Source organism: Elgaria multicarinata, chromosome 12 (genome assembly GCF_023053635.1).
Source record: "Elgaria multicarinata webbii isolate HBS135686 ecotype San Diego chromosome 12, rElgMul1.1.pri, whole genome shotgun sequence".
In the NCBI taxonomy this organism is placed as follows: Eukaryota; Metazoa; Chordata; class Lepidosauria; order Squamata; family Anguidae; genus Elgaria; species Elgaria multicarinata.
Window position 1 is genome coordinate 2619501 of NC_086182.1, and position 16457 is coordinate 2635957.

At 44.6% G+C, this 16457-nt stretch overlaps 1 protein-coding gene across 1 annotated transcript; it reads left to right on the plus strand.

Moving 5' to 3' along the window:
• The first annotated feature begins 994 nt into the window (after positions 1-994).
• On the plus strand, positions 995-12803 carry SNRNP27 (small nuclear ribonucleoprotein U4/U6.U5 subunit 27). The gene is made up of 6 exons (XM_063138910.1): positions 995-1083; positions 3461-3581; positions 4841-4953; positions 8236-8315; positions 11675-11739; positions 12466-12803. The coding sequence occupies exons 1-6, from the start codon at positions 1047-1049 to the stop codon at positions 12518-12520; spliced, it is 471 nt and encodes a 156-aa protein (XP_062994980.1). The 5' UTR covers positions 995-1046; the 3' UTR covers positions 12521-12803.
• Positions 12804-16457: the final 3654 nt, after the last annotated feature.

Here is a 16457-nt window from a genome sequence, read left to right on the forward strand (position 1 = left end):
CTTCATGGACCAGACCACGCCAGAGCTTTCTGTCGGCCGTCGCCACCCCCAGCTCCCCCAAGGTCAAGTCCGTCACCTCCAGAATATCCTTCATCCATCTTGCCCTTGGTCGGCCCCTCTTCCTTTTGCCTTCCACTTTCCCTAGCATCAGCCTCTTCTCCAGGGTATCCTGTCTTCTCATTATGTGGCCAAAGTACGTCAGTTTTGCCTTTAATACCATTCCCTCAAGTGAGCAGTCTGGCTTGATTTCCTGGAGTATGGACTGGTTTGATCTTCTTGCGGTTCAAGGCACTCTCAGGATTTTCCTCCAACACCACAGTTCAAAAGCATCTATCTTCCTTCGCTCAGCTTTCCTTATGGTCCAGCTCTCGCAGCCATAGGTTCCTACGGGGATTACCATTGCTTTAACTATGCGGCCCTTTGTTGTCAGTGTGGTGTCTCTGCTCTTAACTATTTTATCAAGATTTGTCATTGCTCTCCTCCCAAGAAGTCAACGTCTTCTGATTTCCTGGCTGCAGTCAGCGTGTGCAGTAATCTTTGCGCCCAGAAATACAAAGTCTGTCACTGCCTCCATGTTTTCTCCCTCTATTTGCCAGTTATCAATCAAGCTGGTTGCCATAATCTTGGTTTTTTTGAGTCCGTGGGTTTACTTGTGAGTAAAGGCGCCGGGGCTTGCACTCTCGCTGGTCCCTGGACCCAGTGCGGCTGCAGCCCTGCGCTCGTCTCTCTGAGAGCCAGCCCCACGGGGCTGAGCGGCGTTTACCGGGGAGTAAGGCTGCGTCCCAGGGTCACGGGGTGGGCGCGCAGCGGCCACGATGATCCCTCCTGCCTCTCAAGCGGAGAGCAGCGAGCCGCCAGCAGGAGGCGGGCCCTCGTCGTGCCGCGGCCGGCGATTGGTCAGCCGCAGGCCCTCGGAGAATCAGGGCCGCCCAATCCTAGCCGGTGTGTTCCCAGCCGGAGCGCAAGAGGGGACGGACGAACTCGCCGGAAGTCTCCGGGGGGCGGACGCAGGACGCACTGCGGGAGGCGGCGGCGGCAGCGACGAGATGGGCCGGAGCCGCTCTAGGTCCCCTCCCCGAAGGGGTGAGTATCCCACGGAGCCCCCCTCCCAGCCCCACTGGAGCCACTGAGGAGGCCGGCGAGCGGGCGGGCCTGTGTTCAGATCCTCCCTCAGCCCTGCCGCCCCCTTCCTGCTTCCAGGCCTTTGGCTTCGCCCCTTCCAGAAATTCTGGCCCCAGCGGAGGCGGCCAAGCTGAAGGCCGTGGAGCTGCGCTGGCTCTCGGGGTGGGGAGCAGCATGGGGCAGACTTCTCCAACCGGGTGCCCTCCAGCTGCCTCGGGGGTTGCTGCGACCCCCACCATTCTGTGTGGAATAGTAGTGTGACCCTATGGAAAGGAGGACAGGGCTCCTGTATCTTTAACAGTTGCATAGAAAAGGGAATTTCAGCAGGAGTCATTTGCATGCATGTCGCACCTGGTGAAATTCCCTCTTCATCACAACATTTAAAGCTGCAGGAGCTATACTAGAGTGAGCAGTTTTAAAAGAGGGCAGGGCACCTGCAGCTTTAACTGTTGTGATGAAGAGGGATTTCACCAGGTTCTCCATATATACAAGTGACACCTGCTGAAATTCCCTTTTCAATGCAACTGTTAAAGATACAGGAGCCCTGTCCTCCTTTCCATAGGGTCAGCCTTGGAATAGAGAACACAAGAGGAGCCCTAAAGCGGGATCAGACCAAGGGCCCATGTAGTCCAGCACCCTGTTCACACAGTGGCCAACCAGCTGCTGAGCAGGAACCTACAAGCAGGACAAGGGCACCCATGTTCCCCAGCAACTGGAGAATGTAGGCATACTGCCTCTGATACTGAAGATAGCACATCGCCATCAGTTCTAGGAAATTATCTAACCCCTTTTAAAGCCATCACTGGGGGTAGCGAATAGAGGAAGTGGGCAGAGAGACTTTCCAGCAGGGCAGCACCTGCATTTTGTCTATTGCAGCAAAAAATCACAAAGAGTCTTGATGTACCTTTAAGACAAACACCTTTATCCTGGCATAAGCTTTGGTGGATTGCAGGCATTGCATGACACACCTGATGAAGTGGTCCATGAAAGCTTATGCCAGGAAAATGGTGCTCTTCTTTAACAAGACTCTTGCTTTGCGCCATCTAGCCAATGCAAGTGATTGGCTGAAAATTTAGGACAGATAAAGGGAATGAATTCTTTGTGCTCAAGATGAGGTGATGGTTTTAAAAGGAATTGGACAGATTCATGGCAGATAAGTCCTACCAGAGGCTACTAACTGTAGCAGCTAGATGAATCCACCAAGTCCATGCTTATGGAAAACAGGAGGCTGGACTAGATGGGCCTTTGACCTGATCCAGCAGGGCTCTTATGGGCCTGGTTCAGACAACACACTAAACCGTGCTGCTTAACCACAAAATGGTGAAGGGCATTCCATTAACCATTTTGCGGTTAAGCAGCATAGTTTAGTGTGTTGTCTGAACCAGGCCATGTTCTCTCTCGGCTGGCTTCCCCCACAGCTGATTTGAGATTTTTATTATTTATTTAATTAATTTCTATACTGCCCAATAGCCAAAGCTCTCTGGACCGTTCACAACAATTCAAAGATAATAAAATACAGCATAAAAACACAGTAAGATTATAAGTCATTTAAATGCAGGACCTTGGCACTTCCATAATGGCATTTTCTAGAGCATCATATAAAGGTGACCTTTCTCTCCTCCCTGAATTAAAGCTAACCACTGCCATGATAGTTGAATTATAGGAGATGCAGAGGCATTAGCTACTGTGTTTAGAAGGTTATAAGAGGGCTGTCAGCATGATTTGGCTCAAATTGGAAGGAGTCCGGGGGTGGCCTTTCCTTCCATAACCTGAGTACTGGTTGCCAGCCTCAAATGTTTGTTGCTCTGAGTTTTTTAGATGAAAAGGGTTGAAGGATATAGAATGCAATAAATAATACACTTCCAATGTTGGAAAAAACTGCCTCCCTGCTCCTTCCTTGCATGTACATTGCTTAACTTTATAGCTAAAACACTATCTGGGACCAACTATGTATGCCACTCTAAGTTTCATGGAAGAAGGGTAAGATGAAAACATAGAATCAAAATTGTAATAAATGGAGGAAAACACTATTTCACCTTTTAACTTCCTGTGAAGGCTTAAATATTTTACACAAGAGTTCCATTTGGTTTATAACTATTGTAGTTATTGGTAGCTAGATACAATATATTATTATTAACGAGTTTTATGCTTTAATTAGTAATCAATTGAAAGCTTATTGGTGTAAACTACTCTGGGGAGCTGAGCTTGGAAGTCACATTGGTTTATTTTTGAACCCCTTTGGCTATAGTGGGTTACTGCAAGAGGAATATCCATACTCACAGAAATGCAAGGGGGTTGTAACTAAGCCTGGTTGTTTTGTTTTTTAAAAAAATTCAAGAACGTCGTCGTTCCAGATCCACCTCACGTGAGAGGGAGAGAAGGAGGCGGGAGCGGTCAAGGTCTCGAGAGAGAGACAGGAGGAGAAGTCGTTCCCGTTCCCCACATAGGCGACGATCCAGGTGAGGAGGTGGCATCAGATAGTAGCACTAAGTTTCTGGTTAACCTGTTCTGTAAGTACCATCCTTGTTGAAGGCAGTGTATGTGAGAACCGAGCAGGCTTACTGCTCTTGCTATTAGCAAGGAAAAGATGACGGATTACGAGTGTTTAGCTTTATTCAAAATGTGTCGTCCCCCTAAGCTACAAAAATTCACAAGCAAGTGGACTGCTTTATCTAAGGAAATGATCAGGGTTGTATGAAGGCTCTCCTGTGTTTCCCTGGCAGCTATTTACACTTGAAAGAAAAGATGGAGGGAAGGTCATTTGCCTCTCCCAGCTATGGTTTCCTATAGGATGGGACAGTAGCATCTAGTGTTGGCAGTTAAATTATTTCTGTCCCTTCCTCCTTATGGCAGTTTTAACCCTTTTGACTGCTTTCCCCCCAACCTCCTGCAATAGTTTTGTTGTGGTGTTTGACAATAAAGATAAATACATGTTCAGGGCTAGTGATGGATGGTTTCTAGGCAGCTATAAAATCCTAGATGAATATGCAGGGGAAAGCCATGCCCCTGGGTGTGAGTTGTGAATAAAATAAGCTGAGGGGCTTGCCTTCCCCATAGGACGACACCCATCTTCCTCGTAGATAATTTCCCTTCATTATCCCTGGGCAATGTTTCATAGCGTCCCTGTCCCTATGATCTGTTCTAAACCCTATTTGTGTACTAGATTGTGATTCATCTGAGCAGCAGCTGTTTGGTACCTTTGCTACTGAGCTACTGTACTATTAGTAAATAAATGCTAAATGGCTGTGTCGTGGGATAAAGGGTTCAACTCACATGAGCAAGACCTGGGTTCAAATCCCTGCTCTGCTGTGGTGGTCACTGAGATGACTTTGGGCCAATAGCATATTATGCAGTCTAACCTAGCTCTCAAGGCTATTGTGAGAATAGAACGTGATAACCGAGTATATGCGGCCCCAGGCCCCCTGCTTAAGGGCTGGATACTCATGTGATGGATAAAGTAGTCTGGCCCTTTTCTCACTTGTCACATCCCTATGTAAGAGGAAGAAAAACTAAATAGTTGTGATTCTCGGTGAGGATAAATTGATCTATACTCCTAATATGTGATTATTACTGTTTTTGCATCTCATTTTTAATCCCACCCCCATTATCCCAAAACATGCATGTGCTTCTCTTTTTGTGTGTGTCTTATAAACTGATAAGTGCAGCTCCTAATGTCCTTCACCATCAAAGTAAAACTTGCTCTGATTTGACATTCTAGATCTCCACGGCGGCATAGATCCAGTTCCTCTTCTCCTTCCCGACAGAAAGAAAGGAGGGATGATGAAAAGAAAGAGAACAAAGATGCCAAAGGCAAAGAGCGCCAGATCACAGGTAATAAAAGGGAGTTGCAGTGTTGCAACCCAAGGTGGAAGAAGCCTTGCCATGATGCACCTTGTTAACTTCGGCTCTGTGGTCTGGATTATGCAGATTTACTTAGGGAGAGAGTAGCACTGTGAGAAGGATCCTGTTTTGGGGCAAGGTATATTAGATGGCAATTTTCTGGTTTTATAGGTAGTGCATACCTACCTCTTTTATTGAGAGCCAACAGATAATGTCAAAATCCATATTAGTGTAAAACCCTTATTAGGCCGACCAAAAATTTACAAAAAAATGTGGAAGCTTTTTTGATCTCCAGATCTCTACATCAGACAAGATGTAACAAAAAGCAGGTTTGCAGGGAGCAGGTATGATAAGGGAGACAAATGAAAACCCTGATTTGATGGTGAAGTCACAGCAGATAGTGGACAGTATTCAATGGGGCACTTAAGCCCTTGCCAGTTCTCCTACACCCCCCACCTCTTGCACAACCTCAATCTAGGATTTCCAGGCAACCTGAAATGTATGGGAACACTTACTTCTGGAAGGAGGCAAATTGGCCGAGTCACGAAATGGAGCTCCACCGATCTGCCTTCTTCCAGAAATGAGTGCTTCTGCTCATTTCAGGGCTTTCTCTAGGAAGCCCCAAATCTCACTTGCTTAATTGGGGGCCCCTGCTTTTGCGACTGAATTGGTGGGACCCACCACTTGCACAGCAGAATCAGCGGGGGCGTACGTGCCCTTGTGTATTGACTTGAGTCTAAGGAGCTTTCCACATCATCTTTTGTCTGGCACAATAACGTGCACTTGTTTCAAAGACGTCTCTCCCCGCACCCACCCACTCCGCACCCCAGCGCATTTTCCAAGCACTCGTCCAACAACATTTTTGATGGAATCACATTGGGACCTTTAGGGGTTGCTTTTATTGAGGAGTCCTTTTATATAATAAGGGTCGGTCTTTGTTTTGGGTTATTGATTGGTTGTCTCTTCAAAATAAAGATAAAAGAATAACAAATATAAACTGTTAACAATAAAAGACAAAACAGACGATAAAAGCAGCATAAAGGGGGACAGGAGCAGGCAGAAGAAACATCGGGGCTTGCTCCAGTTAGACCAGTTAGACCTCCCCCCACTGGAGGGCTAACTGACACCTTGACCCTGTGGGGAAGAAGAAAGAGCAAGGGGGCAGCTCTTGAGCAAAGGGTTGGCCTTATAGGCCCCTTCCAACTCTATGGCCTTATAGGCCCCTTCCAACTCTACTATTCTATGATTCTGTGACAGGAGCAGGCAGAGGAAGCATCAGGGCCTGCTCCTGTTCGACTCCCCTCCTTCAAGACCAGGACAATCCCATCAGCCCTTTTGCTGGTCTGCTTAATTTCTCTCTGTCTCTCTCTTTTCCCCTCTTCCCTCTGCAACTTCTTTTCCTTGTGTGTCGCGTCTTTTTTTAGATTGTAAGCCTGAGGGCAGGGACTGTCTTCTTTGCTAATTGATTGTAAGCTGCTTCAGGAGCCTTTTTGGCTGAGGAGTAGGATTAAAAATACAATAAATAAATAAATAAAAATTAAAGACAGTTGTTTAAAGAGTTCTTTGGTGGCATAAAAAAAGCCAGAGTAAATGCTGGGTGAGCGGAAAGCATTCCATCACCACCAGAGAAAATCTTTGCTCATGTCCGTTAACCAAAGCTTTCAAGAGGAATTGTTTTCTTAGCAGCTTCTGTGTTAATCATAGAACAATGAAAAGCAGAAAATAAGGTGCTATATTTCCAGATTAGCCGTGTAGCTGGATTGTTAGATATAGAACACTTCATAAAGTGGAATGGAAAAGTAGCTCTTTTTCAGTTCTTCAGGGATAACACAGGACTTAGGTACATTTGATAATGGATTAGTATGGTTTATAAAACTTTTTGCATCCAGAAGGAAAATGCCATAACAGTAGGAGATTGTAATGGTCTAGGAACTGAGGACCTCTATTGAACCCATTGCTTGTAGTTTGTACAAATTAAACTTTTAAACACTTTTTTAAAAGCTTTCTATTTCAGATGTCTGAAAATTCCACATCTTCTGATTTATAGGCCTGCTTTGTATGAAATGGCAACCTAGAGTATGGGTTGAGTATAGCTTGTCATTGAATCATGGGGTGTTGAATCATAGGGTGTTGTTTTGCGCGAACCCTGCACTACTGTTTAATCCATCCTCATAAGAACATAAGGTCCATCTACACTGGCTGCCAATTAGTTTCCGGGCTAAGTACAAAGTGTTGGTTATTACCTTTAAAGCCCTACATGGTTTGGGTCCAGGCTACCTGTGGGATCGCCTTCTCCCATACAATCTGCCCCGCACACTCAGGTCCTCTGGGAAGAATTTACTCCAGTCAGCAAAAACTAGGCTGACAACCGTTACCCCGAGGACCTTCTCTGCTGCTGTTCCCAGACTGCGGAATGGCCCGCTGGGAGAGATCCGCCAGCTTGATCATCTTTCTGAATTTAAAAAAGCTACAAAGACGGATTTCTTCCGGCAGGCCTACCCCATTGAATTTTAAGATGCCTTTTAATAATTTGCTGCCTTTTAATAATGTATTAGTTTTATATGTTTTTAATCAATTATATGTATTTTATGGCGTTTTGTATTTGTGTTGTACCTCACCTCAATCCAGAGGGAAAGGTGGGTAAGAAATAAATATATTATTATTATCTAGTCCAGCATTCTGGTCACCCAGTGGACAGCCAGTTGCCCACAGAAAACACACAAGCAGGACATGAGTGCAACAACACGCTCCTACCCATGTTCCCCAGCAACTGGGGAACGTAGGCATACTGCCTCTGCTACTGGAGAAGGCATCATGAAGATATCCATCATGATTATTAGCCTTCTTCTCCATGAATTTGTTTAATCCTTTCTTTAAAGCTACCCAAATTGGTGGCCATCGCTACATCTTGTGGTAGCGAATTCCATGCTTTAACTCTGCGCTGTGTGAGGAAGTCCTTCCTTTCATCTGTCCAAAATCCCTCACGAATCAGCTTCATGGGATGATCCCATTGGGTTCTAGTATGATGAGAGAGGGAGAAATGTCTCCCTATCCACTTTCAACTCCACCCATAGTCAGCCTGTACTCTGGGTTGTCATTATGTGCAAATTAGGTCAATGTCTGGTCTTAGAAAGTGAAAAAGAAATGCTGCTTTATGACGGTTCAGTGCAATTCTTGATTCTACTTCTCCCTCCATTGGAAAGTGCAGTAAGGTTCTTTTACTTGCCTCCTTTTCTTCTTATCTTCCTGTTGTGTCTTGGTTTCTTTTTGCAGAAGAAGATTTGGAGGGCAAGACAGAAGAAGAAATTGAAATGATGAAAATGATGGGATTTGCATCCTTTGACACAACAAAGGCAAGTGGTCTCTTTTGCAGCCTGTAATCCCAGGGTGTGAAACCTCAGGCCCAGGGGCCAAATCTGGACCTTCAGCGGGCCCCATCCAGCTTTCCAGGGTTCCCATGGCTTCCGTGCCCCCTTCCCACAGTCCCAGCCCTTCCCCCAACCACCACTAGTTCTGTGGATCCCCAGCTTTCGTGCAGTATGTGTCCCCACTTTTCAACCCCCCCCCATCGTACAAGGTTGAAATGCTTCTCTTAAGGCTTTAATTACTGGCAGGAAGAGCTTTAAATTCAAACAGGCTCGTCTTTTAGCCTTTTTGCTTTGGCCTGCTCACCAAGAGCTTCTCCAAAATGGAATTTGGCCCTCAAGCTGAAAGGGGCTCCCCCCAGCCCTGCCTTAAACCAGTAGCAGCAAGTGGTCTACTGCTGTGCCAGCAATGCAAAAGCAGGGCCGTGGGGTGCCACAATTCTGTAGGGCACAGAAAACTGACACAGTGTGGTTAGTGGGGGTAGAGTTCAACTTTCCTGGGTCTCTGATTTTATATATAACAACAACAACACATTTCTAGCCATTGTTGTTGCAAAAAGATGCTTGGATGTGTTTGAACAAGACCTGCTGAGAAGCTAGAAAGGGGGCTGAATGAGATTCCACATGCCTGGAGGGCAGTGGGGTACCATGCCCCGTGTATCTCCATGAGTAGCAAGAACAAACTGTTGAAAGTAGAAAAAAGGAGGGGAGGGAGAATGAATTGTGCAAACGAAGAAGTTAACCAGCATTTCTTTGACAGAATAGTAGAGTTGGAAGGGGCCTATAAGGCCATTGAGTCCAACCCCCTGCTCAATTCAGGAGTCTACCTTAAAGCATCCCTGACAGATTGCTGTCCTGTTCTGTAACTTGGTACAGGCTACAAAACTTAGCTTACATATGCACAGATCTTTTTTTAATGTAGAGTATACACAGTGCAGAAGAATTTCAGTTACATATCTGCGAACTATAGTTGAAATGAGGTTTTTACTGGTACAGTCACGCTGGAAATATTGGGGCTGTTTGCATGATACTGGGGCTGTTTAAGCCACGGTGAGTCTCAGCTCCCACCATCCTGATTAATCAGCCCTCTAGTGTGGGTCGTTTTGTCATGCAAACCTGGTTAGTGAAGGGTTAAACAGCACTCACATAAACCTAGAACAGGCCACGGCTTGTTTAACCTTTGCATAACCCTCACTAGCTGGGTTTGCATGATACAACAACCCATGCTGAGGTTGAATATTTAGAATGGCACTTGTGGGTGCCACAGCTCAGCCACGAGGCATTGTGTATGAACTCTGTTGCTAACTAGCTGTCCCATTCTATGCAAGCATGTACATGCAAATAGCTGGGTGGCAGAATTGTCCACTTAGATAATCATGTCTCCTCTGGAACAAGTTAGTGGCTAGTTGGCTTTGGATTCTACCATGTCTTTATCTGCTTGAAGCTGCAAAAGAAAGGGGGAAAGCATCTGATGGTAATTAGAGGTACATTCTCCTGAAATGTGGTATTTCCATTTAGGTGTTACGGGCAATAGATGTTAAATTTCACCTTAATGAATTACTCTAATTTTATTCAATTATTATGCATTGTACAACGAGCTTATAGTCAACAAATACAATAACAATCAACTATTCAAACAAAAATTATAAAAAAACAAACTGTTTCCATTCTTATTTAAATTATATGAACAGTAGAATGTTCTTACAGCACCGTTCATTTAATTAGATCCCTCCAGAATGACGTTTGGGATAACGGAGGCTTATCAGCCACAATCCTTTGTTGGTAAAGGCCATGAAGGGAAACCGCCCCTCTCAGAACTCTGCTATGGTGGGTCAGCCTCTCTGAAAGTGCAGTTTTCCAGATATTGGTGAACCACCCCTGCGTCGTGCAATCAGCACCAGTTTTCCAATATTGTACTATTTCTAGGTGTGCTGCTAGCAACGAAAACAGAATTACCTCACAGTGTGGCAAATTGCCTCTTACATCCATTAGAGACAACAGTGCTAAGAGTAACAATATCTGAAATCACCCCAAATAATTTGGACCAGAAGTGTTGAATCTGGAGACATTCCTGCCACATATGGATCAGCGTCCCAACATTCCCACATCCCTTCCAGCAAAGTGACAACAGGGAAGGGTCATCTGATGAAGTCTGGCTGGAGTGAAGTGCCAGTTGAAAATTGTCTTAATTGTCAACTCTTTCAAATTAGCAGAGATAGTCTTAAAAGGTAGTTTGGTCCAACTGTCATTGTCTATTTGGCATCGCAGATCAGTTTCCCAGATTGTCTTTAAGCTTTGTGTGTCACCTGTCATTGATTCAAGAAGTGTGTTATAAATGATACATAAGAGTCTTTTCATGTTCTCTGTGATTTGAAGACACAAAGATTCAAAGTTTTAAAGACCTTGTGAACAAATACAAGGTAGTGGTAATTGCTGCATCTTGAATTCACAAGTTAACTTATGCTTGTATGATAATGCCATCCCTGTGGCATGCAGATGATACAAACCATACTGTAGGTTCAAGTCAGAGAGAAGGAAGTTTCTAGCAAGATTAACCAAACCATTCCAGGACAAGGCCCTGATATTGCCTTGTACACCAGCCCAACTAGACTGATGACTTTAGAACTGCGCTCTCTGAGACCTCAGTGAGAAGACCGTAAGTGGCAGACCGTGTCCCAGACATTCTCTCCCACAACATTTCTGCAATGGGTTGGGGGTGTGGGAGAGTCATTCTGTTGCTGTTGTTATGCAATTGCAAAACACAGATCCTCACCAGTCACCCAAAGATCTACCAGTAGATCCCAATCTGTGTTTTGCCTGCTCCTGCTAGAATCTCCTACAATGCAAAGGGGTTCTATATTTGACACACAGGGATTCTTTGACAGCACATTGGTGTGGGAGGAGTTCCCAGAAGATAGGTAGCTTGGAAACTGTTGATCTAGCTTCTCATGGAATTATTGTGATGAGATCTTTCCATAGACAGCCAAAAGCAGAAGTGTAAAAATCAGAGAGGAGGGACACTGCTAGACATGAGAAGCAAACTGTGACTGGCTCTCTTGAGGATGGCCAATTTAGTTACACTTACATCCTGCCTTTCCTCCAAGGCTTGTTGGCCTGTATCCTCACTTCCCTTCTGTGAATGGCCTTTCCCACCTTCCACTTCTTCAGCTCTCCTGTGCACCCTTGACATCAACTTGTAGGGGATGCAGATGGAGGAGGGAATTGGTGGAAATTTCCCGCTCCCTTACATGAATAGAGGAGTAACTTCAGATCCAAGCTGCTGAGGCCTGGTGTCTCTGTATCTCTTGTAACCTGAAGATGACTTTGGGTTTCTCGTTCTCTTGCAGGGCAAGAAAGTGGATGGCTCTGTAAATGCCTATGCTATAAATGTCTCGCAGAAGAGGAAATACAGGTTGGCATTACTTCCACTTGGACAGATTGGTCCTGAGAACGGGAGCTCTGTGATCCCACCCCCGTGTTGAAGAGAGCACTTCACCCGGCATTACTCGATCCATAAAAATATTTGCAAAGAAAACTCTGTGTTCCTTCATATTCCTTTTGTTGTTGAAACAAAAGAACAGATTCCCCTTTGTGAAGTGATTCACACTAAATACGTATGACTTCACTTGCTCTAGAAATCCGTGTATGCCAGGGATTCCCAAACCTTATGGTGAGCTGCCTTGAGGGGGAGTGGAGTCCCCCAAATACCAATAAAACAACCAAAATTTAATAATGTGGGAGAGCAGAAAATTATCCAGGTCAACCTCTGGTGGTTCCCACTCTTTCAGGATTAACTTGTGTAATGCCAATTAGTCTGCCACAATCTGAGTTCCTGTTAGTTGGGATGTTAGATCTGTATGTTTCTATTCTTACAAGTGTGACATGCAACCAACTGTTGCAGCGTGGAGTGCTCTTGGTCAGGGTTCCAGCCAGGCCCCTTTCTAGGATACTCCATTCACTTCCCCTCCCACTCCACAGTCTTATTGGCTTCAACTTTTCTAGAATGAAAGCAATTTTCTAACTCCGATGGCTGCAAATATGAGCAATGCCTAGAGAAACTTGAGAAAGATATTGAGAATATCTGGGGTGGGGGTCCTCAGTGTAGTTTGTTGCTAATGTTTGCTTTCTGTCGTTGCAGGCAGTACATGAACAGGAAAGGTGGATTCAATAGACCTCTGGACTTCATTGCCTGATATTTGCACGTGAAAGACGACTTCCCTCTAGTCGCTTAATTGTCTTAGCCACAGGTGTTGCTGTTAAGAGGATCCCAACTTCTTCCCACACAAAATGGGCATCTTCTTTGTGGAGAGTCCATGAAAGTGACATTGCCTATAGGGGGTGAGATGGTGAGATGTTTTTGCTCAAATGTGTGTGGGTGTTTTTTTACACAAATTTATTTCCTTTTGTGTTGCTGTGTTTCACTTTCATAGGTTTCTGGTTTAAAATATTGTCAGTAAATTAAAATAGAAAAATGTATGTTGTCTCCTTGAACACACTTGAAATAGGACATTTGTCTAAAAGTTAGAATGTAAAATTATTTGATCTGTGTTGCTGAGGTTCCCGAAATATGGAAAGAGCAATTAATTTTTGAAATTGTTGGTTTTGTTTCTGGAAGAAAATTGTTTCTCGGCCCACCAATGTTTAATCCATAAACTTCCTCACCTTCTGTATTCCAAAATCCCATTATGAGGTTTTTAATGGAAGGGGGGGCGTTGTTCTGCGTTGTTTTGCTTCTATCCAGCGGAAGGGCCCCAAAGCAGCTTGTGAACAAGTTAATGCAGCTTTGAATGGGCTTCACTTGTCAGCTTGCATGGTATTTTTTTCCTAGTGGCTCTCTGAGAGAAATTAACACCCTTTTTTGCACTTAATGTGCATAATTTTGCATACTGATCTGTTACTTTTTGGGGGGGGGCAGAAATTTGGGGGATTTCCCCCCCAAATGTGAAGTGCAGACAACGTTAATCATAACTTTGCCTGAGACATGGTAGTAAGGCGACTGTCAAAACTTTATTTATTACATTTTTATACTTCCCAATAGTTCATAATTATTCACAATTTCAGCCCAAGGACTGACTGCATTTTCAAAGAAGGGGGCAGAAGGCACATTCGGGGGGGGGGCAGAAAGCAAGGGATTGGGGCCAAAATACCAGCATATTTTAGTTTAAAGCTCTTGTTGCCAATCACCAAGCCTTAAGAGAGGCATTTCAACCTTTTAGAGTGGGGGGAAAATGTGCAGAAGCTGGGAAGCCCCCAGGCAGTTGATGCTTGGAGAAAGGGGGCGTGAGCATCTGGGGCACCTCAGAGGGAGACCCCAGGCAAGCTGCATTTGGCCCAAGGGCCGGAGGTCCAACAACCCTTCAGTAAGCTGATAGTGATTGGAGGCCCCAGTCATGCATAGAGGAGCATAAATGTTCCTCCAGTGGGTCCAACCAAAGATGTGTCTAGTCCAACATCTGTCTGACCCACCAGATGCCTCTTGGAATGCCACAAGCAGGTAAGGTTATTAACAGCCACCCCTTGCCCAGAATAGCTATTGTCTGTTGTCCCTGAGCATAATTGTGGTAGCCATTGATTTAACCTCTTTGATTTCATCTAACTCCTCTTAAAGCTGTGTAAACTACATCTTTTTCACCCTCGGAGGAATTAATACCGCAGGAGCCCAACTTCTGTGGTGGCTTAGTCCTTGCTAGTTGTGTTGAATGTTACCACTGGAGATGAGGGAATCTGGGAACACTTCAGATGGAGAGGAGAGCGCTTGTCCTGTTGTTGATGTATCTGCTTCTTCTGTCTCATGTGGCCGTTGCCGGCAAGGAGTGATAGTTGCTGTTACGAAGTTGCCATTTCTAAGGACTAGTGACAACAACAAAGTAACTTTGAGGTGGTGCAAGGACAACAAAATGTCTGACAGGTCCCTGATCCAATGGACATAAACCAGGCACAAAACAAACCGGAGTGGCACCGTAGGACATCAGTGGATTGTGTAACATGTTTGTGGTAGTGCCATCTTGAGAAGGCTTTTTTTCCTGTCTTTGGCCAATCTTGGCACAGAGCTGAACACCAGGATATTCAATTATTTTCTTTCAAAGTGATAGCTAAACTTTACCCTTTAATACTGCAATGTTAGATGTATTTAATTGAGACAAAGCCCGATTGAATTTAATTCTGCGTAAAGGTTGGGCTGCAGCAGTTGTTGTAGAGTGTTCAGCAGCAGGACAGCCATTACATTTTCCTTCCACAACTAATTTGACAGAGGTACAATCCAGATTAAAATCACATGCTCAACTTCCTTTGACCTAGAATGGAAATGGGATTTATTCCTCCTACACAGAAGTAATGTACACTCCTAAAATAACAGGATATTGCTAGCACACAGTCTGAATGGGTGTTTATTGCATAAGTTTATCCCATAGACAAATCTGAAGCAAAGTCTGTGGAACAATCAAATATGGGGATATATGGATATATGGAGACTGATATACGGAGGTTAGTTTTGGGGAGCTGATGGAGCATGATTAAGCTAATCTAAAAATGGGAAATTGGTAAATACCCTTGAAGGGTATTTTGTGTAGCTGTTCCTACTTTAATTAAAACATCTCAGATCCTTTCCCCCTTTTTTATATTGGTTCATATATATTTTCTTGCATTACTCTGAGTTTAGGATTAGAAGCAGCAATCCATGGTGAAAATCAAGTTTTGAACTGGGATGAACTAGATTAATTTGTATAAGGGTTGACAACTACCTGGAAGCTTTTAAGGCTGCAACCTGATGCACGCATTTGAGAAAGCCCGATTGAACAAGTGGGACTTAGCACCCATAGGGTTATGCTGTGATTGAAACAAAGGTGTATTCTCTTTCCTGATTTTATATGCGGAGTGAGTTCACTGGGAGTTACTGTGCAATAAAAGTTGCATAGGATTGCAACCTTAATTTCAAGCAAAATCCCCGTTTTTAACACACATGCTGTGAAACAGGGCAGGGCTCTGAGCCAGAGAAATGTTGCCATCTGTTGTAGGTGCCCAGTAGAGTTTTGGATATGTATCTCTTTAGCAGTTACCTACACCATCTAATACCACCTGGCAAAATGTTTCTTTCAAATAAAGCAGCCCTAATATGGTGTTCTTGTGTTCAGGAGCGGAGCACAAAGTGGCTCGCACGCACCTAAAATGTTTTCCAGGGGTTAGAGTAACACTACATGTGCTACCTGTTCATACATTTTTAAAAAGTGGGATGGGGGGGTGTTGGCCGTAAGAAAAATTATGAAAGTTTGGGCCAATCAAACTGTCAAAATAATAGTGTAGGTTCTGAGATCTCCAGAACCTTTATCGGGCTAGCTGATAAACAAAGCAAGGGGAGAGAGGAACGCTGGCTGATACTGAAGTCATGCCCAACACTGCTACCTTTTGCTGTTTGTGTGATGATAAATACTGAATATAATTCAATAGCAGGGTCCTGCACTGGAGGAAGAGGATTTTATACCACCTAAAGATGTTTAGCCTCTGCGAGTACGTCCCCTCCAACTACTAGGTAAAGCTACTTCATTTGGCTTCCCTTTACCTTTTTTTTTTTTTTGATTGAGAGCCCATCCTTAAACTATCTCATTTTGTTAATAAAAAAGTTTTCATTTTCTTCGCCTTTTGTTTCCCATGAACTGAGGAACCTGTGCATTTCACTTAAAGATGTAGAGATAGATCTAGGTAATAGCTGGATGTCATATTTTTAAAAATGGGAGATCATAGAGTCAGCCATTTGTCTGTGTGCATGCATACAGTGAAATCTGCGTAGCACTAGCAGAGCCCAATTTCAATGTCTGCTACCATCACATGGCTGCACCATTCCTCCCTGCACAATCCCCTTGCTGTGTCTACCATTCTAGCTTATTCTGTAGAACTACAAAGCTTGCACCCTCTTAGGGTGGCCTAATAGAGAGGCCTCATCCTGTTACGGATTAAGTTTTACAGACTCCTGCTAGGTTGGGAGCATCGAAGTCAGCCTTCCTCAACCTGGGGTGCTCCAGATGTGTTGGACTGCATCTCCCAGAATGCCCAGCTGCCTGGGGCATTCTGGGAGTTGTAGTCCAACACATCTGGAGCGCCCCAGGTTGAGGAAGGCTGATCTAAGTTAAAGCTGGT